The sequence below is a fragment of the Pan troglodytes genome, chromosome 4 (assembly GCF_028858775.2).
Source record: "Pan troglodytes isolate AG18354 chromosome 4, NHGRI_mPanTro3-v2.0_pri, whole genome shotgun sequence".
Taxonomy (NCBI): Eukaryota; Metazoa; Chordata; class Mammalia; order Primates; family Hominidae; genus Pan; species Pan troglodytes.
In genome coordinates, this window is record NC_072402.2 from 126769241 (window position 1) to 126795533 (window position 26293).

General features: G+C 35.6%; 1 protein-coding gene across 7 annotated transcripts in view; it reads left to right on the forward strand.

The window, feature by feature from the left end:
- SLC27A6 (solute carrier family 27 member 6) overlaps positions 1–26293 on the forward strand; it is a 68705-nt gene that overhangs the window by 37912 nt on the left and 4500 nt on the right. For all 7 annotated transcript variants that reach the window (XM_001160136.8, XM_024356721.3, XM_009449587.5 and 4 more), the window contains 4 exons: positions 12936–13130; positions 20649–20739; positions 24289–24487; positions 25501–25598. In XM_001160136.8, the coding sequence (XP_001160136.5) occupies positions 12936–13130; positions 20649–20739; positions 24289–24487; positions 25501–25598 (583 nt within the window). The remainder of the gene's footprint in view (positions 1–12935; positions 13131–20648; positions 20740–24288; positions 24488–25500; positions 25599–26293) is intronic.

Consider the following 26293-nt stretch of genomic DNA (forward strand, 5'->3'; position numbering starts at 1 on the left):
TTTTCTCTCTTACAGTGTGGGTTTCTCTCTGTCTCTGTGAATTTGTCTAAGTTTTAAAATCAAAGTTCTGTGAAAAGGAATTTGAAAGAAAGCAACTTTATTCTGGTGAACTGTTTGCAAACTGTAAGATACAGCCTTTGCTGTGAAACTTAGGTACATTCCAGAGAACAAAGGGAAGGTTGAGTGTTTACAGCAACAGTTCCTGCTCAGGTTTCCAATCAGGTCCATTTATGCAAATGAAAGACTCAAACTTGCTGAGTTTTGATTGGTTGATGTAGCTGAATTCTGCTTGATCAATTCAAGCCACAGCTTATTGGTTGGTTCAGGAAAAATGAACAAGAAGAGTCAGCTATGAAAGCCTTAGCAGTAGGCCAGTGCAGTAGCTCATGCCGATAATCCCAGCACTTTGGGAGTTTAAGGTGGGAGGATCACTTGAGCCCAGGAGTTCAAGACCAGCCTGGGCAATATAGTGAGGCCCTGTCTCTACAAAAGTAAAAAATTAGGTAGGTGTGGTGACACATGTCTGTAGTCCCAGTTACTTGGGAGGCTGAGGCAGGAGGATTGCTTGAGCCCAGGGGTTCAAGACCAGCCTATGCAACATAGTGAGACCTCATCTCTACAAAAGTAAAAAATTAGCTAGGTGTGGTGGTGCATTGCCTGTAGTCTCAGCTACTTGGGAAGGTGAGGTGGGAGGATTGCTTGAGCATGAGAGGTTGAGGCTGGAGTGAGCTGAGATTGCCCCACTGCACTCCAGCCTGGGTGACACAATGAGACCCTGTCTTAAAAAAAAAAAAAAAAGAACCTCAAACTCAAAGTTAAGCAGATGTGTGTGAGCTTTCTGAGAACACAGAGAACGTGTCTGACCTCTAGTCAAAAAACAGCTCATTGGCTCTATTTTATGTTTAGGCCCAGTTAGCCACTCAGGATTTATCTTGAGGAATTGTCTCATTCAGGTTCATATTTGGATTTGTACATGAATGTGTGTGAGTGTCTCTCTATGTTCCTCTCACAGTGTAAGTCCCTCTGTCTCTGTGTGTGTCTTACTGTGTTTAGGTTTCTATAATGTCAATTTGACTCTGTGTCTTTTTTTCTGTTTTGTTCATTCATATTCTCGCTCTTGCCTGCCCTTTCTCCCCTTGCTCCCTAGCTCTGACTCTGTCTGGCTCTGTCTCTCACCTTTTTCTCTTGCTCTGTGAGTCTCTCTTGCTTTCTTTCTCTCTAAGTCTCTCACTTTCACTCTCTGTCTTTCCTGCTTTTCGTCAGTCTTTCACGCTCTCTCTGTCTCTTTGTCACTTCATATCTTTCACTTGTGTGCGTGTGTAGGTAGGTTTTTGAGTATTCATTTATTTAATTGTGCTCATTATGTTTATGCATGTCCTCTCATTCCTATCCCAATATAGCTTAGATATTCGGTGATATTTAGGTAGCAATCTCATAGCTCAAGAAGAATAAAAAGGAATAGAGATTTATTCTAAAGAAGCCATAAGGGGATTTATGGACTGAGAAGTGGAGTTTTAAAAATTACAGATGGATATTACCAAGATTTGGTTGTATCTTAGGTGACGTACCACTAATTTCACAGTATCTCAAAACTGTCCAGTATAAAACCAAATATAATTAACAACCATCAGGCCCTCATCTCTATGTCTAGATAGTCCAGGGTCACTTTTTAAAGCTCTCTTTGCTGATCTTGATGATTTTTCTTCTTCAATGGTTGTCATTCTGCTGAGCCTGCTATTCTATTTCCTTGACTACAATCTAGGTTCTCATCATCATCACCCACATCATCTTTTGCCTGAACTACTTCAGGTGCTATCCCTGGCCCCGCTAACTTTCCATCCATCATGCCAGGTGGGGGCAGGTTATTGTTCCATCATCATTCTCTCCTTGATGCCCTCCCCTGGCTTCCAGTCTTCTTCCAGGGTTCACCAATAGAGTTTCACAACATAAACAGCTGTTTTTTTTTAAAGGCTCACCTGACCAATATTTTGCCCACCTACCACTATGCCCAATGTGTATAGGAAGCCATGCTTTTGAATGCTCTGACTAGGTGATTTTCTCCACTACAAATATTAACTCCCAGTTATTTCTAATGGGATAAAGCCCTTTCCTGAGAAGGAAACATAAAAGGAAAACACATGGGAATCTGGATAAGGAAACTTTATAAACCAATATTTGTAGCACCAATGTATTGTCCAGTTAACCAGACGATGCTTAACTTGTTTTAATACTAAGAAGTTTTTGCTATTTTGACTTTGTATCATTTAGGAAAGGGTTCAGCAAGATTTTTCTGTAAAGCACCAACCAAGTTAGTAAATATTTTAGGCTTTGTGGGTTATACTGTCTTTCTGACAACTATTTAATTCCACCCATGTTTCTCAAAAGCAGCCATAGATGATCCATAAATACGTCTGGTTGTATTTTTTTTTTTTTGAGACAGAGTCTCGCTCTGTCGCTCAGGCTGGAGTGCAGTGGCCTGATCTCGGCTCACTGCAAGCTCCGCCTCCTGGGTTCACGCCATGCTCCTGCTTCAGCCTCCCGAGTAGCTGGGACTACAGGCGCCTGCCACCACGCCTGGCTAATTTTTCGTATTTTTAGTAGAGACGGGGTTTCACGGTGTTAGCCAGGATGGTCTCGATATCCTGACCTCGTGATCCGCCTGCCTCGGCCCCCCAAAGTGCTAGGATTACAGGCGTGAGCCACCGTGGCCGACCTAGGTCTGGTTGTGTTTTGATAAACACACCCGTTATTTGCAAAAACGGGTCATGGCTCAGATTGGGCCTCTGCAGGCTGTAGTTTGCCAGTACCTAATTTAGACTTTATGATAATATCTTATTATGTATTCCATATAGGTAAAATTTTCATTCCTGTGCACACTGTTTTTTTTTTTGAGACGGAGTCTTGCTCTGTTGCCCAGACTGGAGTGCAGTTGTGTGATCTTGGCTCACTGCAAGCTCCGCCTCCTCCGTTCACGCCATTCTCCCGCCTCAGCCTCCCGAGTAGCTGGCACTACAGGTGCCAGCCACCGCGCCAGCTGCCGTGCCCGCCTAATTTTTTGTATTTTTAGTACAGACGGGGTTTCACCGTGTTAGCCAGGATGGTCTCGATCTCCTGACCTCGTGATCCGCCCGCCTCGGTCTCCCAAAGTGCTGGGATTACAGGCGTGAGCCACCGCGCCCAGCCACTCATTTTTTAAAGCTTTTTTTCTCTCTCACCTTTCATATATGTATATATGCATGAGTGTGTGTGTGTGTGTGTGTGTGTGTGTGTGTGTTGTGTGTCTGTGAGTGCCAAAAATATAACTTTTGGGCTTTCTACAGGGTTTCATATAATTTGTCATTATTATAATAAATAAAGGAATCATATTATTTTCATTTACATAAAATTCCATGCTCATAATTTGAATCAAGAAAACCAAAACCTGAAACATGTTACTGGTAACTTTCAAGAAATATCTCAATAATCTGTAAAATAACAGTAATTTGTATTACGTATTTTATGTAAATTATGTCATTTTTGTTTAACTCTTTTGTAAGTGTTATGTTTAGATTCTTAGTTACCATTTAAAACAAGATTTTAGAGAATTGTTTTAAAGTATTTTGTGTATGTGTGCTTACTGAATCAGCTTAAAGATGTTTGTAAAATTTTAGACTTTTATTAATTGAAGACCTTTTATTTGTAAATCTTATCTAAAGTGCAGTTGAATAGATTTAAAATTAAACTTTCATGAAATCTGAATTGACCATCATTATGTACAGCAAAAAATATTATATCCTTGTCATAAAGTTAATTCTAGATAAATGTAATAGGTAAATGTAAAGAGATAAGAAGAAAATAATATATAGATTTTTTTGCTTATAGGATGGGAAAGAAAATTTTAAATCACATATTAAGTTGAAATATTAATAAGAGCAGAGAATGGTCCATTTAATTATTAAAAACATTGAATGTGGCTGGGCACAATCCACCTGTAATCCCAGCACTTTGGGAGGCCGAGGCGGGTGGATCACAAGGTCAGGAGTTCAGGACCAGCCTGGCCAAGATGGTGAAACCCCATCTCTACTAAAAATACAAAAATTAGCCAGGTGTGGTGGCACGTACCTGTAATCTCAGCTACTTGGGAGGCTGGAGCAGATAATTGCTTAAATCCGGGAGGCGGAGGTTGCAGTGAGCTGAGATCATGCCACTGCACTCCAGCCTGGGCGACAAAGCGAGACTCAGTCTTAAAAAAAAAAAAGAATATAAAGTTAAAAATAAAAATCAAATTAAAAGAAACAAATGCTCGTAACTATTTTAAAAAGTGTTAATCTTCTTAATACACTATTAAATGACAAGCATTCAACTTGGTTAAAAATAAAAAGAAATTAAACACAATATATTTTCTTATCAAATTGTCATTTTAAATTAAATGGAATGTCATATTTCTAAGAATTCTTCATTGAAGAGGTATCCATCTCCCTCTCCTCAATAAGATATAAATAGGAATGTCCTTTTTAGCCAACAATTTGGTAACATATCCATAAAAATATTTACAACTATTGGCTTCTTCCAGGGATCTGTCCTAATGAGATGCAAAAATTTATAGATAAGATATTCACTCTACTATCTATAATGATGAACATTTAAGAACAATGTAGCAATTCAAAAACAGGTGATGAAGGGGTAAATTGTGGTATAATTATATGATAATCATAAGCATGGAACATCATATATTTGAATGATAACAATTTAGAATAATGTCCAGAATTTATTAATAAATTAGAATATATGGCCATATTATGGTGATTATAACTTTTAATGTATATATAGATATGTTACATAATATTTATATAGTGAGATTATATATTATTTCATTTTTTATTTTTCTGTATTCTCTAAATGTTGTATGATATGATATATGTATATTTCAACATAAAAGAAATACACATTTTCTTTTCCCACATAACACTAAACAATAGATCAATTGATGTTTCCTCATACCTTTCAAAGCATGGTCTTCTGGGTTTTCTTTAAAGGAAAGAAAAATTTTTTAAAAAGAGATCTTGGACATTAGAGAAATGAATTTGATATTTTGGGACAAAAGTCTTGATCCTAGTTTTGAAAATGTGATTGTCTGTATCAACTGAATTTCTTAGGATGATTGTTTTTATTTAGTAAGCTTGTATAGCTATAGCCCACACAAGTTAAAGCCTGTGGAATCTGGTTTATAAACCACCTTCATATTGGATTTCAGAGAATGCCAAGGCATCTTATAAATGATGATACTTGCTAAAACTCATCTCATACCTGAAAAGCTTCCAAGCATTATACCATATAAAAGATTGTTCTCTATTCAAGCAAAATAAGTCCTAAGATTTGCAATGCTGCTGTTTGACGCAGGAAAATGGCAGTGGAAAATCCAAGAGCTAGTTCCATGCCAGGCAGGCAAAATCTGCCATGCCCATAGGAGGCGGGAACTAGAACAGAACTGCTGTGGGTTATATTTACTGTGAGAAAAGAATCCTCTGTCTTGAAAGGAGCTGCAGATGGAGTCTTTTCTCCATTTGCAGAATAATTACCTTAAATCTCATTTATGTAGGTCTAAGGAAATCAACAAGTGAGAGCGTTTCACATAATTCCACATCTTGGCTATCTTATTATTTTCAATTGATTTTTTTTTTTTTTTGAGATAGAGTCCCTCTGTTACCCAGGCTGGAGTGCAGTGGTGCAATCTTGGCTCGTTGCAACCTCCTCCTCCTGGGTTCAAGCAATTCTCCTGACTCAGCCTCCTGAGTAGCTGGGACTACAGGTACCCACTACCATGCCCAACTAATTTTTGTATTTTTAGTGGAGGCAGGGTTTCTCCATATTGGCCAGGCTGGTCTCATACTCCTGACCTCAGGTCATCCGCCTGCCTTGGCCTCCCAAAGTGCTGAGGTGTGAGCCACCATGCCCAGCCTCAATTGAATTTTTAAAAATCAAAACAGTACTTTTACACAGTTATAAAAATGAAATAGTACTCTTAGGATAAGAAATATCTCTGCATTATCAGTACTTGATCTCTAGAAGTAAGCATCTTTAATTCTTCTAGGACATTTTTAGTTATTACTTATCTCCATATTTCTCAGTAAAATATGTATTCTACTATTTCTTGATTTTTCAGTTTTAACTGTCGTCTACCTGGCTTCCTACTCACATACTCACTATCCACACACATATCTTCTCTCTCTGTGACACCAATAAAATTATGATAGTTTAAAAATATGTTTATAACCAGTTTTTAAGTATTGTAAAGAAGTGACAATATATAAATTTTATTCATAGCTGAGACATACTGTATTTATTTCATTACAACTTTTCTCTTTTCATTCCTTATAAATAATAATTGTCCCATTTTTATATTTTAAATTTAGCTTTCTAATGTCTATCACAAATCCATCTCAAGCTCCCCATCATAGCTAACATTTCTTTGTGTGTGTGTGTGTGTGTGTGTGTGTGTGTGTGTGTGTGTGCGCGCGCCTGTGTCACTCTGTTGCCCTGGCTGGAGTGCAGTGGCGCGATCTCGGCTCACTGCAACCTCCACCCCCTGGGTTCAAGCAATTCTCCTGCCTCAGCCTCCTGAGTAGCTGGGACTACAGGCGCACGCCGCCATGCCTGGCTAATTTTTTGTATTTTTTAGTAGAGATGGGGTTTCACCTTGTTGCCCAGGCTGGTCTCTAATTCCTGATCTCAGGCAATCCACCCGCCTCAGCCTCCCAAAGTACTGGGATTACAGGCATGAGCCACTGCACCTGGCGCTAACATTTCTTAATAAGATTTAATAACATGTTACGTGTTTTTAATAAATCGTATTTTTTTAAAGGCGTCCCTGCTAACGTGCTGAATCAGTGAGTCACTGTCCTCCCAAATGTGAACAAGATTCTGATTTCTCCCAGTATAAATTAGTTTTGCTTGTTTCCCAAAAACAGAATCTAAATGAAATTATATATATGCATTCTTTTGACCTTGCTTCTTTGACTCAGTCAGCACTATGTCAATGAGATTCATCTTTGTTTTGAGGTATAGCAGTAGTTCATTCTCTCTCATCACTTTAGAGTTATGGTAGGCAAAAAAAAATATACAAATTAAAAATTAAAAAATGGCCCCTTCGAATATGTCCATGCCCTAATTCCTGGAATGCGTGAATATGTGTGCAGTAGAAACATTGGCAAAAGGGATTTTGCAGATGTGATTACAGTTACAGAGCTTAAAATAGGAGGATTATCCTGGTGGATACAATATAATCGTATCAGACTTTAAAGCAGATGATTTTCTCTGGCTGCAAGCAAGGAAGACTCAGCATAGGGGAAGTTGGAGATTTGGAAAATGACAGGAACTCAATGTGTCATTTGTTGTTCTCATATATAGAGGCCTATGTGGAAGAACTGGAGAGAGGCCTCTATGATCTAAGAGCAGCCCCCAGCTGATAGCCAGCAAAGAAAAGAGAGTCTTAGTCCTACACCCTCCAGAAACTTGATTCTGTCAAGAACCTGCATGAGCTTGGAAGGAGTCTCCCAATAAGACCCTAGCCAGTCAACACTTTCATTTCAGTTTTGTGAGTCCTGAATCACACAAATCAGTGAAGTTGATGTGGACTTTTGACCTATGGACATTGTGAGATAGTAACTTGACATTGTTTGAAGGGCCTAGGTTTGTGGAAATTTGTATGGCAGCAATAGAAAACTAATAGAAGACTATTCCATTATGTTACTATAACACAACATTTAAAATATATCTATTTTACTATTGATGGATTTGGATTGCTTTCAATTGAGACTTAATATGATTAATGATGCTAGGAACATTTTTATATGTGTCTTTTGGCAGATTTATGTATTTATCTTGGCAGATAATTAGGAGTGGAATGGGTAGGTTGTATTTTATGCATATTTCAGCATTAGTAGATATTGCTAATCAAAGTGGCAGCAGTAATAGGCACTCCTGCCCATGGTCTATGACAGTACCAATTGTTTCATGTCCTTGCCAACACTTGTTGGAAAATTTATAGTGCTATGCTAAAGAAGAAATCATAATGTTTGTAAATGTTTGTTGCTACTTCATGGTGTTTTGATTTGTAGTTCTCTGATGATGAATGATGTTGAGCATATTCTCATATACTTACTGGATGCTTGGAGGTATTCTTTGAGAAGTACCTGCTCAACACTTTGCCAATCATTCAAGCAGTCCATAAGCAACACCATAGCTGCTTGACTGGCTCACCATATTTCCATAAAACTGGTTAGTAAGGAAAGAATGAACTCAAATAGATTTATGCAGCACAAAAAGCATCATAACCTTCTGTTCACATCTCATGTCCACAACAGTTCCCTCTCCCCACACATCCTATGGGGAATGCAGAGGTGGGCCTAGGGGGATGCTACATCTGTAGCATAGGTCTGTGCCTCAGCTGAGAACAAGGCCCTTAGGAGCTTCCCAGTCATTTAAGGGGCTACTGATAAACCTGCCCTTTCTTTATATCTGAGAAAGAGTTAATAAAGATATGCAAGTAAATCTTCTTGTATGTAAACAAATTTTCTCCCAGAAGAGGAGGGAGACTTTACTATCATGGAAGGTAAATAAATTTTCTCTGTGACCCAAAAACCATCTCTAGCTTCCAAGCCTGTTTGCCACACAAATACCCTTGAAAAGATACATATAGATATAGATATATCTATATATGGTTACATAAATATACATATATTATAGTTCAGTGCAAATATATGCACATACATACATGTGTTATATAAATATATATCAAACTATTATTTATACATATATACTTTTATAATATAAAAATATGTATTTTTACTGTATTGCTTTTGCTGCATAGCATAATTTTTATTCTGTCTTATTTTTCTTATACAGTTCAAAATACTTTAAAATTTTTCATTGTAATTTTTTTCTTTTACCCATGGGTTGTTTAAAGGTGTATTATTATTATGCAAACATTTGGAGATTTTCTAGTTTTCTTTTTTGTAATTGATCTATGGTTTAATTTTATTGTGGTCAGAGAACATAGTTTGAATGAAGCTTAATGCTTTGAATTTGGCTTAGACTTGCTGTAAGACTCAACAAATGATTGATCTACTTTGATAAATGTTTCATGGGCACTTGAAAAAAAATGTGTACTCTTCAGTGACTTGTTATACTGTTCTGTATACATAAATTAGGTCAAGTTGGTTAGTTTTCTTTAAACTTCCATATTCTTATGATTTTTTCCTGCTTATTCCATCAGTACCAGAGAGATAAGTTAAAAATATCTCAGTCTATTTTAGCTCTGTCCATTTTTGCTTTATATATTTGACTATGTTATTAGGTAAATAGAAATTTAAGGTTGCTATCCATACAGTGAATTGACCCCTTTATTATTATTAACTATCCCTCTTTATCTCCAGAAATGTTGCTTTACTTAAGGTCTACTTTGTCTGATATTAGTATAGTTATACTAGCTTCCTCTTGGGTGATGATTGTATGGCTTACCTTTTTCCATCCAACTACTTTCAATTTTGGGCTCATGTAATATTTAAGATGTGTTTTTCATAAACAGGATATAGTTGAGTTTTATATTTTTATGCATTCTAAAAGTTTTTTTTCCATGATTACATATTTAGTCCATTTACATTTTATGTACTTATGATATATTTGCTTTTAGAGCTTCTATCTTGCTATTTTTTCTTGTTGTCTCATCTGTTATTTGTTCCCTTTCCCCCTTAATCTTCTTTTGAAATAATATTTTTATTATTAGTTTTCAGTGACTAGCCCTTTAGTTATACATCCTTTCATATTTGTTTTATTTATTTAAGTATTTTTCTTTGAGTAATTACCTGGAAGGATACAAGATTAATTCTTTTTTTTGTTTGTTTGTTTGTTTTTGTTTGTTTGTTTTTGTTTTTGTTTTTTTGAGACGGAGTCTCGCTCTTTCGCCCAGGCTGGACTGCAGTGGCGCTGTCTTGGCTCACTGCAAGCTCCGCCTCCTGGGTTCACGCCATTCTCCTGCCTCAGCCTCCCGAGTAGCTGGGACTACAGGCGCCCGCTACCACGCCCGGCTAATTTTTTTTGTATTTTTAGTAGAGACGGGGTTTCACCGTGTTAGCCAGGATGGTCTCGATCTCCTGACCTCGTGATCCGCCCGCCTCGGCCTCCCAAAGTGCTGGGATTACAGGCGTGAGCCACCGCGCCCGGCCAAGATTAATTCTTAACTTACCACATTCTATCTTCAAATAGCATATTTTCCACTTCTTTATAATGCAAGAACTTTGTAACACTTCTCTTTTCTGGTCCTCTTCATTCCTTCCTGCTTTTTGTTTCTTTGCTCCTGTATAATATTGTTTTCTTTGGTGCTAAGAACTGCCTTTAGTGTTCCATCTGTACCGTTCTACTAAAAACAAAATTTTCCATTTTTATTTGTGTGAAAACATGTTTTTCCTTTAGTTTTGAATAATTCTTTAGCTGAGTATAGAATGCTAGGTTGACAATTATTTTCTTGTACTAGCTTTAAAATATTATATTGTCTTCCAGGCTTACGGTCATTGTTGAAATGTCAGCCATAAATATTCATGTTGCCCCTCTGGAAATGATGTTTATATTTCTTTCTGGCTGCTTTTAAAATTCTCCCTCTCTTTTTAATTTTTATATATTTTTTCTTCTTAGCAATTTTGCCAGAAAATGTCCAACTGTATTTCCCTGGTGTTTAACCTGTCTGAGGTTTTAGGTTTTATTTATTTATTTTTTCATGGCTTCATGTCTTTCTATCACTTTTGGAAAATTCTCAGTTAAAATCTCTTCAGAATTGCCTCTTCTCCATTCATTTTATTATTCTATAGGGCTCCACTTGTAGGTATTTTTGGCATGTTCTTTGTGTCTCATATGTCTTTTACTTCCTTTTACATATTTTTATTCTTTAAAAAATTAATTCTTTAATCATCATATTTCAGAATGAGACACTAAATGCCTGATGGCACATGGCTGGGATTTGTCAACAAAAGGCTCAGATTCTAGGGTGACTAAGTGAGGATCCAGACATTTTATTGAGATACTTCCAGAAGTCAGTATCTTTTCTCTTGGACTGACCAGTTTCCTTGATAGTAACTGAACAGTTTCTTGCTCTGGTATATGATTTGGGGTATCGGAATTCTGATACTAGAGCAGGAAAAGAGTTTAGTGATCTCATCTTTTAGTATGTAGACTTTCATTTAACCCTCCTGTTTTCAGTAGTGTTAACTTGAAATAAAAATTACATAATAGAGATGCATCTCTAAGCAAAGAGCTTATTTGGAAACAAAAAATTGCAATTCGGGACACATAGACCAGCGTAGCCTCTAGGTGTGTCTGAAGAACAAAAGGAAAGGCTGGGGTTTTATTGGGAAAATGAACAAAGTTATGTAAGCTGTTTTGAAGGAAGTTTCATTGGTGATGGCAGTGTCTTATGGGAGCTGGCGAGTTCTGATTGATGAGTGTCAACAGTTACCAGGTAAGACTTAAAGTTACGGTTAGGTCTTTGTGCTTTTGTGTTTGAATTACGAAAACATTTTCTGGAACAGGTATGCATGACCTGGGTGCCTTTCTTCATGGCCTCCAAATCCATTTTAGTTCGGTATGACGTGAAGGACTCTATTTTGTAAAATTAATTTTCACAGTAAGTTCCTCAACCCAAACTGGTGTCTGTCTGGCTAGACATCTCCAGAGATTACTTTCCAGTCTTTGGCCAATGTGTAGGAAGGGCAAACTCCCAGATGCTTTGTCTGTATGTAGATATTCAGTTATACAACTGCTTCTGAAACAAATTTCCTGCTAAGCTTTCTGCTTTCCTCATTCTTTTTGGTGCTTGCTTGACACTTTCAGGAACCCTTGTCGAGTGCTAACCTGCAGGCTTAGATTTCAGCCTTATCCATTCTGCTCAATCACATGTCCTTTTATCTCTTCACTTTTCAGTTTCCAAAATTACCTCTCAACTCACTTCTCTCTATTCTTGAGAATTCATAGATTAAAATCTTCACTTTAAAACCATTTAAATGGTGTTTAGAGAAACTGAAATAAATAATGTGATCCATTAATCATTTTAAATTATGGGTACCAAAGAAGCCAGTTTATCTATTTTATTGTTGTTGCTGATTTATTATTACATCTTGTTATTTTGCATTTTTTGGAGATGATGGAGGTAATCAGACCAAATAATGGATTTATTGTGACTACACTGATAATATATTTTTACTGTAATTTTAGGTGAGTGTAAAAGTTCATGTTAGTTAAAACATTACTTATTAGATATAGAACAAAATAGAATCCTGTATCTTCCTTTAATTCTAAAATATGAACGAAAAGTAAAAATGTGAGAATATTGCACATTCTAAAACAATAATTACATATAGTTGCCATAATATTTACAAGTCAAATATTACTTTGATTCTATGGCCTCAAATTGTCATTTACTCTATGTTAAGCACTGCGTATTAACTATACACTACAGTATATAAGGAAGATGGGTATTATTATCTTTTTTAAAATAGATGAATAAACTGAGAATCAGAGGTAGGAGTCAACATCTTGTTCAGAATTGTATAGCTAATTACTGCTAAGCCTGGACATCCAAACTTAAGTATGTTTCATGTTATCAAAGTAATGATTTTTTTCTTCCTGAAAAATGCTTTCTTCCTTACCTGACATTTACCCAAAAAAAAGCCTTTAGTGATCTGCAATTTAGAATGAGCTGTTCCCAGATATGGAAAAACACAAACTGTATTATTCTTGACCAGTGTTACTTTCATTAGAATTTGGACACAGTTCTGCAATAGACTTATACACATATTTTAACTTCCCTTCTGTTATTGCACATATGCAGTTTACGTCTATGATATTTTTCATTTAAATAATAATAATGAACTGGAATTAATTACAAGTTAAACATTTTCTTCTAACAGAGAGAAGGAGAAAAGGATCATAAGGTGCGTTTGGCAATTGGAAATGGCATACGGAGTGATGTATGGAGAGAATTTTTAGACAGATTTGGAAATATAAAGGTGTGTGAACTTTATGCAGCTACCGAATCAAGCATATCTTTCATGAACTACACTGGGAAAATTGGAGCAATTGGGAGAACAAATTTGTTTTACAAAGTAAGTACAGCATTTTCCTTATTAAAGAAATACATTGGTGCGGTGGCTCATACCTGTAATCCCAACACTTTGGGACGCCGAGGTGGGCAGATCACGAGGTCAGGAGATCGAGACCATCCTGGCCAACACAGTGAAACCCTGTCTCTACTAAAAATACAAAAACAAAATTAGACGGGCGTAGTGGCGGACACCTGTAGTCCCAACTAGTTGGGAGGCTGAGGCAGGAGAATGGCATGAACCCAGGAGGTGGAGCTTGCAGTGAGCAGAGATCGCGCCACTGTACTCCAGCCTGGGCGACAGAGCGAGACACTGTCTCAAAAAAAAAAAAAAAAAAAAAAAAAGCACCTTGTGGTCTGCCAGCACTCTTCTAGATACTATGCTTGTAAATTGTGGTAAATATTATCACCTTTTTTTTTTTTTAAGTTGAGAATTTCTAGAAATAGAGTAGTGGCCTCAGTGTGAGAGACAGTGCTGTAGGTTATGTGAACCTCAGTTATCTTCTGTATTTTCTCTCTCATATCGCCATAATGATGCCTTTTCTTGTTCAGTTTCCAAATTTAATGATATAATTTATAAATAGCAAGCATAGGCCCTGATATATATTAATTTGACTCTTTCCATATATATTAATTTGACTCTTTCCATTTTCCTTGAGTGTTTTTATTCCACTATTTCTATTTATCTTTCATCGTTTATACCACTCAATTCTATACAGGCTTTAATAATTTTTAAACTATATTAAGATAGCACTAAAATCTTGAAAGTAGCCAAATAAACCAACTTTTTAGGAGGAGAAGATTGACAGCTGATTTCTCAGTAGCAACCACAAAACACAAAAGACAGTAGACATTTACCTTCCACTGGCTTGGAAAAAATAACTGTCAAACTGGAACTTATACTCAACAATAATTTTTTAGGAATAAAGGCAAAAATAAAGATAGCAGTCTCAACCTTTGTAAAGCAAAACTGATATAGCTGCAAGAGAAAATAAATCTTCAGTAACCTTCTATAATAAGAAACCACTAATCGACATATGAAAGACCCTGCATCTAACAACTGCTGTATATCTATTTTATTCAAGCACTTTTGAAACGTTTACAAAAGTTACTGGGCCAGTTAGGTAATTCCAACAAATTTCAAAGGATTGAATATATATAAATTATGCTCTCTGAAAACAGTTTAATTGTTGGTAGAAATAATTTTTTTAAAAGACAACTAGATAACCTCCTATATATTTGGAAATAAAACATTTCTAAATTTCCATTCATCAAAGAAAAAATCATAATAGAAATTAGAAGATACTATGAGCTAAATCATAAAGAAAATGTTACATTAAAAAACTTGTGCACTTAGCCAAGAATAGCTGAAAATTGAATGGAGCTCAGTAACCATCTCTATAAGTTAATTTTTAAAAGGACAACTAAAATAAACTCAAAGGAAATAAAAGGAAGGAAATAATAAAGAACAGAAATTAATGACATAGAAAAAATGTTTGGTGATGAATACAAAAATAAATAGAAATATAATTTTTAAAAAGTAAATCGATTCTGATTGATAGAAGGCACAAATAATATCAGGAATGGAAAAGGGAACATTGCTGCTGATACTTTAGACATTAAGACAGTAAAAGAGGATATGTTGAATAAGTTCCTATCAATAAACTTGAAATTATTAGATGAATTGGATAAATTTCTAGAAATGTACAACTTACTAGTATTGACTCAAGAATTATTTTATCACACTAAATGAAATAAATTCATACTCCAACATCTTCCCTTAATTTCAGATAGCTTTCCCACTCAGGATAATGAATATTCAAAGAGCAAATAATTCCTCTCTTACGAACTCTTCCCGATAATGCAGAAGGAGAAAAAACTTCCCAACTCATTTTTTGACTCCAAACCTGACGTAATAGTGCAAGAACGAAAGTACTTCCTACAGACATACATGTATGAGGAAAGTTTTTGGTTGATAATCTCTCTCCTCAGGTGTGTTTCCTTAGTGGCCTCACCTGTTCCCTGAAAGTAGCACTATCCTATAGCATTGCTTTTGACATTTCCAGAGCACCCTACTCAAGCCATATTTAGAACTGCTTTTGAAGAGATCTTTAAGAATCCCATAATGCGAACTTTGGTGCTTTTTTGTCACTTTCATCCCTAACTGCTTTAGTTTTATAGGTGAAGTTTTCTGTATAATAAACTGCCATACCTCAAAGAACACCTGGAAGCAACAAAGTATTTGCTTTTCTAATCCATGGTGATTTTTTCAGTATCTGGAAGTAATCGGCAGACATGTGTTTTTCATGCCACAGCAGCTCACTTTTTCAGTCTAGTTGCCCATTCAAAGCTGGTGTAAATCACAGTAATGCTCTAAACCAAAAGAAGGTGCAAACTATTTTTATAATGCATTCTTTTAGAACTTTGAGGGTATAGTTGACATCTCAGAAATGCACTTTATTCTGAACAAAAGCATTTTGGGGAAAGTAAGTGCTGATTTTACTGAGTTTTACATTCCTTGCAGTTAATTTTCTCAATTAATTGCACTGGTTCCATTACAAATTTGGTATTGATATTGAGCCCCTTTGTGAAGCTGAGTCATTCTAAAGCAACCAACAAGGGTATGATGATTTGTATTTTATATTACTGACTTTATTATAATTTTCTAATGCTTTAAATTTTCTGTCAACAGTAATAATGTCAATCATATAAAAAATCATGATTGTCTTCAATTTATTTGGAAAACCTCTGATTTTCAACTCATTTTAGTTTTCTTTTTCAGTTTGGAAATGAAAAAACAAAGTTGTGCCTAATACTGTATGACTTCTAGTCTGTCTTTTATCATTTTATTCACATGTTGTTTTGTTAGATAGCAGGTAATTAGAAAAATTTTGTTCAATGATTATCTCATAATTAAGAGAGGAGATTTGATAAATGTCTCTCAAAAATGCTAACCTAATGGAGGCTCATGCTTATTATCTGGGAGGGAAGCAGCCTCCAGAGATAAAATGTTACAAGTGAAGGAGAAAGATAAGGCAGCAACACAGAGTTCCTATAACCCATTGTCTTTATGTGCTACACTTACTATTTTAATGCATAAAACTGAAGAGATATTGTCCCACGTATTCTCCCAGGGCAAACTATATAAAAATTTAGTGACAACATATTTGAGAGACAAACTCAAGTAGAATTATGAAGTGCTTTCTCTTTTTCTGTAGTATTTTCACCTGGGGAAAGTAACTAGGAAGAGACAAACATAAAATACATAGATAAAGCTTGAAAAAAGGGAGAAAATGAATCTAAATAAAAGGCAGCTGAAAAAAATGAATGCACATTTTATACATAGATGAAATAAAGCTCGGAAAAAAAGAGAAAATGAATCTAAATGAAAGGCAGCTGGAAAAAAAAAAAGAATGCACATCAAAATAGTAAGTTCCCCAAAATGACCAGGAAATGTTTAGAAAAACAATTACTCACAGGCTTGAAAACTTGCAATAATCTTCTCTTTAAAAATAAGAGCTCAGAAAAGAAAAAGGATCAAGGAGAAACATAAATAAACAAAATGAACTAAAAAGTAAGCATGCTCTGCTCAAAGAAAAAAATAGAGGAAAAAATGTAAATATTACACAAATGAGCATCACATAAAATAAAAGGAATGTAAACGTTGTTAGGGAGAAAGATGAGTGGAATTAAGGAGTCCCACAAACACAATAAAAAGAGCAAGCAAATGATCATTTAAAAATTAAGAAAAAGGATTTTGAAAACATAGACAATGATCTGATGTGTCCTTAATTGGTGTTCCTGCAGAAAAGAACAGATCAAAGAAAAAAATAATTATTTCTACCCTAATAGAGGAAAATTTCCTTAAGGTAAAAACTTGAATCTTTAGCAGAAGAGTACACTATATGGGGTAGAATAATTATCAGAAAAATATATCCTGGTAAAATTGTGAAACAAAAAGAACCAAAAGGAGATTTTGAGGTAGCGAAAGCAAAGGATGAGCAAAATGTAACACAGGTGAGGGTGGGAAACATCTTAGGCATTCTCAAAATAAAACACTCAAGGCTAGAAAAAAAGGAAAGACTTAAGAATTTTTGTTCTGGCTAACTTGCTTCTCAAGTATCAAGTCAACAAAGAGGTTTTCTCAAAGTTTTAAGAAATCAGAAACTATAATACCTGCATATTTATAGGAATGCAATATTTCTTTGTAAAATTCACTGAATGAAAAATCATGGCCAACTTGAAGATAAACCATAACTTAGAAATGAAAGAATCACCTTCAGTTAAAATGCCTGATGGTGAACATTGGATCAATTCACACGTAGAAGATTGAACAACTCTGAATTGTTTATACATGGAATAAAACCTGACAATGTAAAAATAATTATAACACTAACAAAAATGGGAGTAGGGAGGGAGGAAAGGAATAAATGGTTATTCTCCTACCTGTCATATTGGCAAATCCATAGATAACAACGGAATTTAAAATTTACCATCTAAACTTAAATTTTAAAATAATATATGAGATTAATAAAATGGCTCATTTCTTTAACCATTTTCATAAGCTGTTTTATTGCCTTAAAAGTAGGTGTCTTTTAGGGATGAGGAAAGTTAGACAACTTCAAAATAAGAGAACAGTCCCCACAAGACCACTCCCATTTCTGACACAATTTCAGGAGTCCCAAAGTCCACTCTCAGGTTTGATAATTTGCTAAAAGGACTCACAAAACTCAGCTTATTACAGCTAAAGGATCTAGATTATAATCAGCCCAGGGATGTCATACGTAAGGCAGAATCCAGGAGGGTACCAAGGGTGAAGCTTCCAGTTATGCTGTGTTGTGGAGTCAGAACAGCATTACTTTCCTGGAATTGTATAATAATACGCACGAACTGGTGCCAAATGGGGACGCTCATAGGAGCCTTGATGTCCAGTCTTTCTGGGGGCTTGGTTGTGTAATTCTGGTTGACTGCTCACATAGCTTACATCCATCTCCTGCCCCTTGGGAGGTCAAGCTGGGTGATCCAAAGCTCCCGGCCTACCTCACATTGTTCATGTGCCTCAGAGACCCCATTCTAAATCATATTGTTACCATCTGGTTGCCCAAAGGTTTTAGAGAAAAAAATGTCCTACTCTATTAAGAATGACATTCCAAGGGCTTAGAGATCACCTCCCAGAAGCCAGGACCTCTTTTGGGGGCAAGGTTAAATTCTTTACTACACAGGGACTGATAACTCTATTCCCGACTCTACTACTATTTCACTTTGTGACTTTGACAAGTTACTTTTCTCTCAGTTCAGAGTTTCCTCATGTATTAATCAAGGAAATTAACTTTGCGTTCCTTTTCCAACTCATAAATTTACAAATCTGAATCTGCAAAGATACGTGGGTGTGGATAAAATCTCCCAGGGCCAATGCATAGAGCCACATAGGTGTGTGTGCATTGCACAGTTCTGCTATGAATGGGACCCCATGTTTTGAATGGGACCCCCTGCAGCTGTGCTCCAGACATGTACGCATATACACATACATAAACATGTACATTTGGGAGATTTTAATGTGTGGCATCTATTTTTTAAATTTGTATTATAATGCAGCCATTTTTGTAATATCATGAGGACCTCTTGAAGGCAGGAAGGAGAATGGAAATATTTCTAGTTGAGCACTAATCCTCTGCTCCAGAGTACTTCTAGAAAATGCGGTGATATATTTAATTGCATTTGAATTATAAAATTATTCAATTTCTGACTATCAAGTCCCCCTTTTCTGATAACAGACACACTAAACAGTAATTTGCTGTGGAATGAATCTCACCCACACACAGTTGCCCAATTAATCTAAAAGAAATAACGCTAAAGCTGACATCACAAGTCACTGGGCAAATTTTCCAAAAAACAAAGCATGTTAAAACAGGAGAGAAAAGAATAAGTAATGAACAGGGCTCTGTTTTTGTTTGGCCAAGATGATAAAGGCAGTCCCGGAACTTCTGGACTCTTTCTTTCTACTAGCCATTAGGCAAGTGGCCAATATCCTGTTATCCCAATTACAGACAAAGACCAACAAGATGCAAGTTCGTATTTTAATAAACAGTCTTTATATCTAGAATAACAATATATTTGCTTTGCTGCCTCTTTCATTGGCTCTAATCCTAAAATAGGATAATATTAATTTCTACATCATAGGATGTTTTGATGATTACATTAAATAGAACTCTTAAACACTTAGCACAGTGTCCAGCATATAGTTGGTGCCCAATCAATATTAATTGCTCTCATTTATATTTTAATTCAAATAATGAGTTGTGATTCAAGTTACATGCTTATTTTACTAATGCTAAGAACCAGAGGTATTTGTATTTAATCTTTGATGATAAATAATACTATTGCATCTATCTCAATCATCTTATCTTTTCCCACTTATTTGTTCTATATTTGTTCATTTCTCTTCTCCTGCTTTCCCCCCATTCATCTTTCCTTATTATTATTTTATCTCACTTCATTTTATTACATTCATGTTAGTTTACCATTTTCTAACTGAGCTTCTTTGATTGCTGAGTAGAACCTCAATTTTCTTACAGAATAAAAATGAGGAGGGTTGGGCGAAGTGGCTCACACCTGTAAGCCCAGCTGCATGGAGGGCTAAGGTGGTAGGATTGCTTGAGCCTGGGAGGCAGAGGTTGCAGTGAGACAAGTTCTCATCACTGCACTGTAGCCTGGGTGACAGAGTGAGACACTGTCTCAAAAACAAACAAAACAAAATAGGAGGAGATTGGACTAAACCAGTCTGCAGTTCTCTTCCAGGGTGAGAATTTAGTGGACAAATGAGCCTGCATGATGTGATAATATGGACATGATAGGAGCAGAGTAGCTGAAAATATTTGGGGATGAGAGGAGACATCCAATTTTTGGTTCTTGATGTGATGGGAGTTTTCTAATAAATTTATCATCTCACACCAAAAGAGTGTGGAGAAGCACTGAATGTTAGTTTAGGAGCATTAAAGTGAAAGGCTCAGGGGAAAGGCTTAGGGGAAAAGGACAAAGTGGCTGTCAAGTAAACATACTTTTTAGGCATTTGATGTGTTTTGGCTTTTTTTTTTTTAGATACTGTGAGGAAAAAACAACCCAATTTTTGAATTAATATGCTTCCATTTTAGTTCTATTAAAACTTTTCATTTCAAGGGCTATTTTAAATAAATGGCTGCAGAAAATGGTCCTTTTGCCTGCAGTTAACAGAGTATATAATTGAATGCCTGGATTGTTTCAGTATCTTGATTAAAATTAGTAGTGTTTTGCTAAGTAAAGTGTACCACAAAAGAAATGAAAGTAAATGCCAGTAAATGACTGCTGTTTACTAATACCTTTAGTTTTGATTTTTAAATATTTATTTAATTTGTCTTCAGTAAAAGTTGTTTTAATAACTCCATATTCCAATTATTTATTTCAATTAGCATAGTCTACTACAGTAGATGTCATTGCACAAGTAACTAAATGCTTGTTTCTATTTGTTTGATTTTTTTTTTTGCAGCTTCTTTCCACTTTTGACTTAATAAAGTATGACTTTCAGAAAGATGAACCCATGAGAAATGAACAGGGTTGGTGTATTCATGTGAAAAAAGGTAAGACTTCTATTTGAAGACATCTCCTCAAGCAAAGTTTCTGATCTCCTGTAAACAGACATCCCTTGGTATCCTTGGGGGATTGGTTCCAGGACCCCGGGTAGACACCAAAATTCATGGATGTTTGTTAAGGAACAAACATGTATAAAATGATACAGTATTTGCCTATGAGGTGTGCACATCCTCCTGTATACTTTAAGCAGGTTGCTTATAATACCTAATACAATGTAAATGCTACATAAATAGGGTCATATGGTATTTTTTATTTGTATTTTTTATTGTTGTATTATTATTTTATCTTTTTTACCAAATATTTTCTATCCAAGGTTGGTTGAATCCACAGATGTGAAACCATGGATATGGAGGGCCCACTGTGATTATTAGTGAATTTCAAAAGGAGAGGATGACTAGGTCCACTGTATAATTTAACTTTGGAATTTTAATGCAGGTGGAACAATTTTACTATTAAATGTTAAGAGCCCTAGAGGGATCACTCAGATGGTAAATTATTAAAATACAAAAGTGGTAACTATTTGGCTCATACTATTCTTAATCCACCACTTGTAGTATGAACAGTGGCAAATTTCTAATGTCCTATATTGCCAAACTATAATATAGAAATTAGTGAATTAATTTATCATTCTAGATGTAATGTAAAGTCAGGCCAACTTGGATTTAAACGTGGTCTCTGACACTTAGAAATGGTGCAACATTAGACAGATTACTCAACCTAAGTCTTATTTTCTTCATATGTAAAGTAGAAGTGACAATATTTATTAAGTGAGGTTATTGTGGACAATTAAATGGGATGTATATATATTCCTGGGGGACCTGGTATGTGGCTTGTTACTTTCCTCTCCTCAGCTTCTCCCTCTCACTCCCCTCCCTTCTCTACCAAGGTAGACTTTCTTACAATTTTAGGTTAGAAATTTTCATGAAAGCAAGTACTTCAATTAACTTGCGGCTGCATATAATCAAATTAGAAAATAAAATATAGAGATGTGCACTTAGAATTGTTTAGAGATCCAGTATGGATAAATCAAGCCAAAATTAATTTGTATTGCCTTAAAATATGTTGAAACTACATTTCAGAAGTGGCTTCCTAAATCTTTACTTCAAATGTGAAGATAAGGTGACAAACCTGTTTTTATTTTCTGGTAGCTGAAAGACTAAAAAAAAAAAAAAATGCAAACGTTGTCTATTAAAAAACAAATCTCCCAAATCTCTGAATTTCAAGCCTACTGGCATTTATCAAATATGTTTCTCCAATTCTATTCTGTAGACACTGCCCATGGGAAAATAATTTCTGAGCAGAGTGCAAAGAACTTAAGTACACTTTTCTACTGTTCTATTTCTTACAATTATAGTAATATCTGATGTTAAAACTTGAATCCCAGAACTGTGCTTATGTAACCTCAGGGTTTCTTAAAAAGCTGGTTGACCCCAAATATCTGTTTTTCTATTTTGGAATTCTCATTATGAGCTACTTAATATTTTTTCCATTAAGGCATTGTGTCTTCACAATGTAAATTATGCCCAGACAGGAAAGATATGAATACACTGTGACCTATTTAAACATTTGCAACAATTAGTTTGTCAGAAAAGAAACTGTCACCTGTGTCCTGAAAAAGAAAAAAAACAATGTAAGTTTTAAGGGAGATATAAGAGTCTTGAAAAATTCTGAAATATAGGGAATGTAGACTGACAGAATATATCACAGAGGTAAGGCTTTGGAGTCAGATGTACCTGGATATATATATGTATATATATACGTATATATATACATATATATATACGTATATATATACATATATATATACACACACATATATATATACATATATATATATACACACACACACACACACATACATACATACTCCGACTCCTGCATTTGACAGCTGTATGACATTGGGCAAATTCCTTTTTTTACGCCTCAGTTTTTTCACCTTAAAATGAAGATATTATCTGGGCCTTTCTTATAGGTTTGTGATGAGAATTAAATGGATTACATATGTAAAACACTCAGAATCATGACTATTACCCAAAAAGTGCTCAATAGGTATAATTGTGGTGATGATGATAATGATGGTGATGATGATGATATGATGGTGTTGGTGATATGATGATATGATGGTGATGATATGATGATGATGATGATGCTATCAGACTGCTGGGGCAGAGAAGATTTGCTTTGGCCAGTGACCTATGTGCCCTTGAAAGCCAGAATGCCCAGGAGTGGGAGAAATGGGAGTCGAGTAAAGACTGTTGGCTGGGTGCGGTGGCTCACACCAGTAATCCCAACACTTTTGGAGGCTGAGGTGGGAGGATGGCTTAAGCCCAAGAGTTCTAGATCAGCTGGGCAACCTGGTGAGACCTCATGTCTACAAAAAAATTACAAAATTAGCTGGGCCTAGTGGCATGCATCTGTAGCCCAGCTACTTGGGAAGTTGAGGTGGGAGGATCGGTTGAGTCTGGGAAGTCAAGGCTGTAGTGGGCCATGATCATGCCACTGCATTCCAGCCTGGGTCACAGAGTGAGAGTTATTTTTTTTAAGAGCATTAAAAAGACAGAAATCACTCTGTATCATAGTTTGCTGGACTCCAACTTCATCTAGCCACATGAACACTGCATCACTTTACAGCAGGCATAGCAAGTGGACAATAGCCTTGAAGACTTCCAGAGCAGTGTTTGCTGCTGTCCTTTGTCCTCTCGTCTTCTCTTAGAAGTAGCTTTTACCTTGCAGATTGCTGAGAAAAATCTTAATTAATTTGAGTAAGTTTGATTGGAAAATTATTTCAGATAATGTGTCTAAACATAACTGAAACTAATAAGTATCATAGAATAGGAAACCTTTTCAATGTCTCATCTCTTTCCCATCAAAAATTTCCAGAATAGCATCCCAGAGGAATAAACTGTTTTATTATAATAACATGTGTGTTGGATCAGAGATAGTATTATACAGAAACCTTGCCACACAAAGTCATAAAAACTTGAATTTGAGTTATAGGTCCATTTATTTCTCTGAGCGTGGCAACTATTTTACCCCTCTCGGTCCTAGTTCCTTGTTGGTGAAATAGGGATTATATCAAAGGATTTCTATGCAGAATAAGCAAAGTGGCATTTGCAAAGGGCTCATGGTAAATGCCCAATTAAAAATGCCATCATTATTTTATTAACACTATCACTACATTTGTTATTTACATAACAAATGTCAGTATTATCTGTGGTAACATCTACATAATCCAAAACAAAAATAGCCGTTGGTCTATCCACCTGGGAAGTATAAGAAATCTAATGAGGCTTTTCTTTCCATTCAATTCCCTTTTTATTAGTTTTTCCAAAGTAATTTGTATTTGTGGTAATCTGTGAAAGGATGTGCTGGATATAGGCACCAAGGGTAAATGATGTCAAATACAGAAATAGGTTCAGAGGAAGCTGAGATAAGCAGCATTGGTTGTGCTGGCCAGATATAATATAGATACATGCACGGTGTGTGTAACAATAGTTTTAATCAGATGGCTGCAAAAATGTCATTCTTTCTTGCAGGAGAACCTGGACTTCTCATTTCTCGAGTGAATGCAAAAAATCCCTTCTTTGGCTATGCTGGGCCTTACAAGCACACAAAAGACAAATTGCTTTGTGATGTTTTTAAGAAGGGAGATGTTTACCTTAACACTGGAGACTTAATAGTCCAGGATCAGGACAATTTCCTTTATTTTTGGGACCGTACTGGAGACACTTTCAGGTATGAAATGTTATGGGATCCATAGCTTGTTCTGTAATTGTGAACCATGCTTCTGTAGAAATATCAGAGACCACATATGCTTTAGCTTTCAGGGCAGACAGAGCCCTTTTATCTCCGTGTCTCCTCATTAAAACATTTATTGGCCATCTGTTTCTAGACTGAACCACAAGTTAAATTTTGATGTAAAGTTTTATGATTATTTTAGTGAATCAGTTTAGAGCAAATCAGTGAGCTCCTTTTTAAGGAAATAAGGCTGGCAGACAGATGTAAAATATAAATGGTAGGTTTAAAACAGAAAGCCAGTTTGGTCAACTGTAGTCTAATTCTTGGCCTAATGATAAAAATTTTGAAGCAGCAAAAATCCCCTTTCTCACATTTCCTTTTTTAATTCCCTAAGATTATTTTAGGCCTATGAAATTATTTTGCTTTACTAGTCCAATGACTTGAATGAATAAGTAACTTCCTACATCCTTGCCTTCTTGTACCATGTTATAAGCTCACTTTATATAAAATTATTTCAATTAAAACAAAATATTCATTCAAAAGCATTAAAGGAGTCAAAGGGGGTTAACACCTAGAAATTGAAGTGGGTCAGAGTCAAAGGGGTTAACACCTAGAAACTGAAGTGGGTCAGTGTCCTAAAAGACAACTAGAGCTTTGCTTTCAATTCTTATCACCAGAGAAAAGGAATGTTTCACACTTCATTGTTATTTTACAAAATAATATTTTTGTAATGATAATCCTTGTAGTTATTTTAGTTTTATGTATATTATAAAACATAGAAGGTAATTTATACAATGAGATATAAAGTAATTTTGACTAAAAGACCAATGCTGATTTTGTTGAAATACCAACAAAGTGCTTTCTTAGAAATGCCTTTCATCTTGAAAACTACAATTATGTTGGTCAGTAGGTGCTTGCACAGTGCCAGATGCAAGACATTAAAACTAAAACTGGGTACCTAGTTTTTCAAATACAGGTTCACTAACTGGAATTTGATTTTTTTCATTTAGATGGAAAGGAGAAAATGTCGCAACCACTGAGGTTGCTGATGTTATTGGAATGTTGGATTTCATACAGGAAGCAAACGTCTATGGTGTGGCTATATCAGGTATAAATATATTTCAGATTTTGGAAAGATTCTTAGAATAGAATTGCCACTATTCTCTAGTTTTGCAACAGTCTTGCTAATTCAACATTTTAATTTTTGTGTATTAAGATAAAGATTTTATTATTGTCTTGGCAAGTAATGCCCCTTGACCAAGCTAACAAAGTTCATGATCACATCAGGGGAAAGGTACCAACTGAATTTTAATGCCTGTGTGTATTTTTTTTTTTTTTTTTTTAGCAAAGCTTGAAAACTCTGATCAATGTCTCACTGCTTGGAATTAGTTACAGCTTTTTATTAGTCTGTTATTTTTCTTTTTATGACTAGTGTTTGTACATACCACTAAACAAGAACATGTTCTATTTTAAATGTTTAAAAATACTGACTTTTAGTTAAGATGGCTCTTTATAAAAATTATTTTTAAATTTGGACTCATTATCCTTATAGTTATGCATATGAGGATTGTCTCATGATGTTGAAAATGCCACAGAAAAGTGACCAATTTGAAGTCATAAGACAGCCATTCTCCATTTTTTCTGCAAATGCTTTTAGGTGCAGGGGAGATCAGGGATGTGAGTGTGTGGATAGGAGAGCAGAAGAAGGGAATGATTACTTAATAAATAGCCACTGAGTGTTGAAGAAAGATTCCAGGACATTCTGACCCCTGTAAAGATCCACAGGTGGCATGATAAGCATTA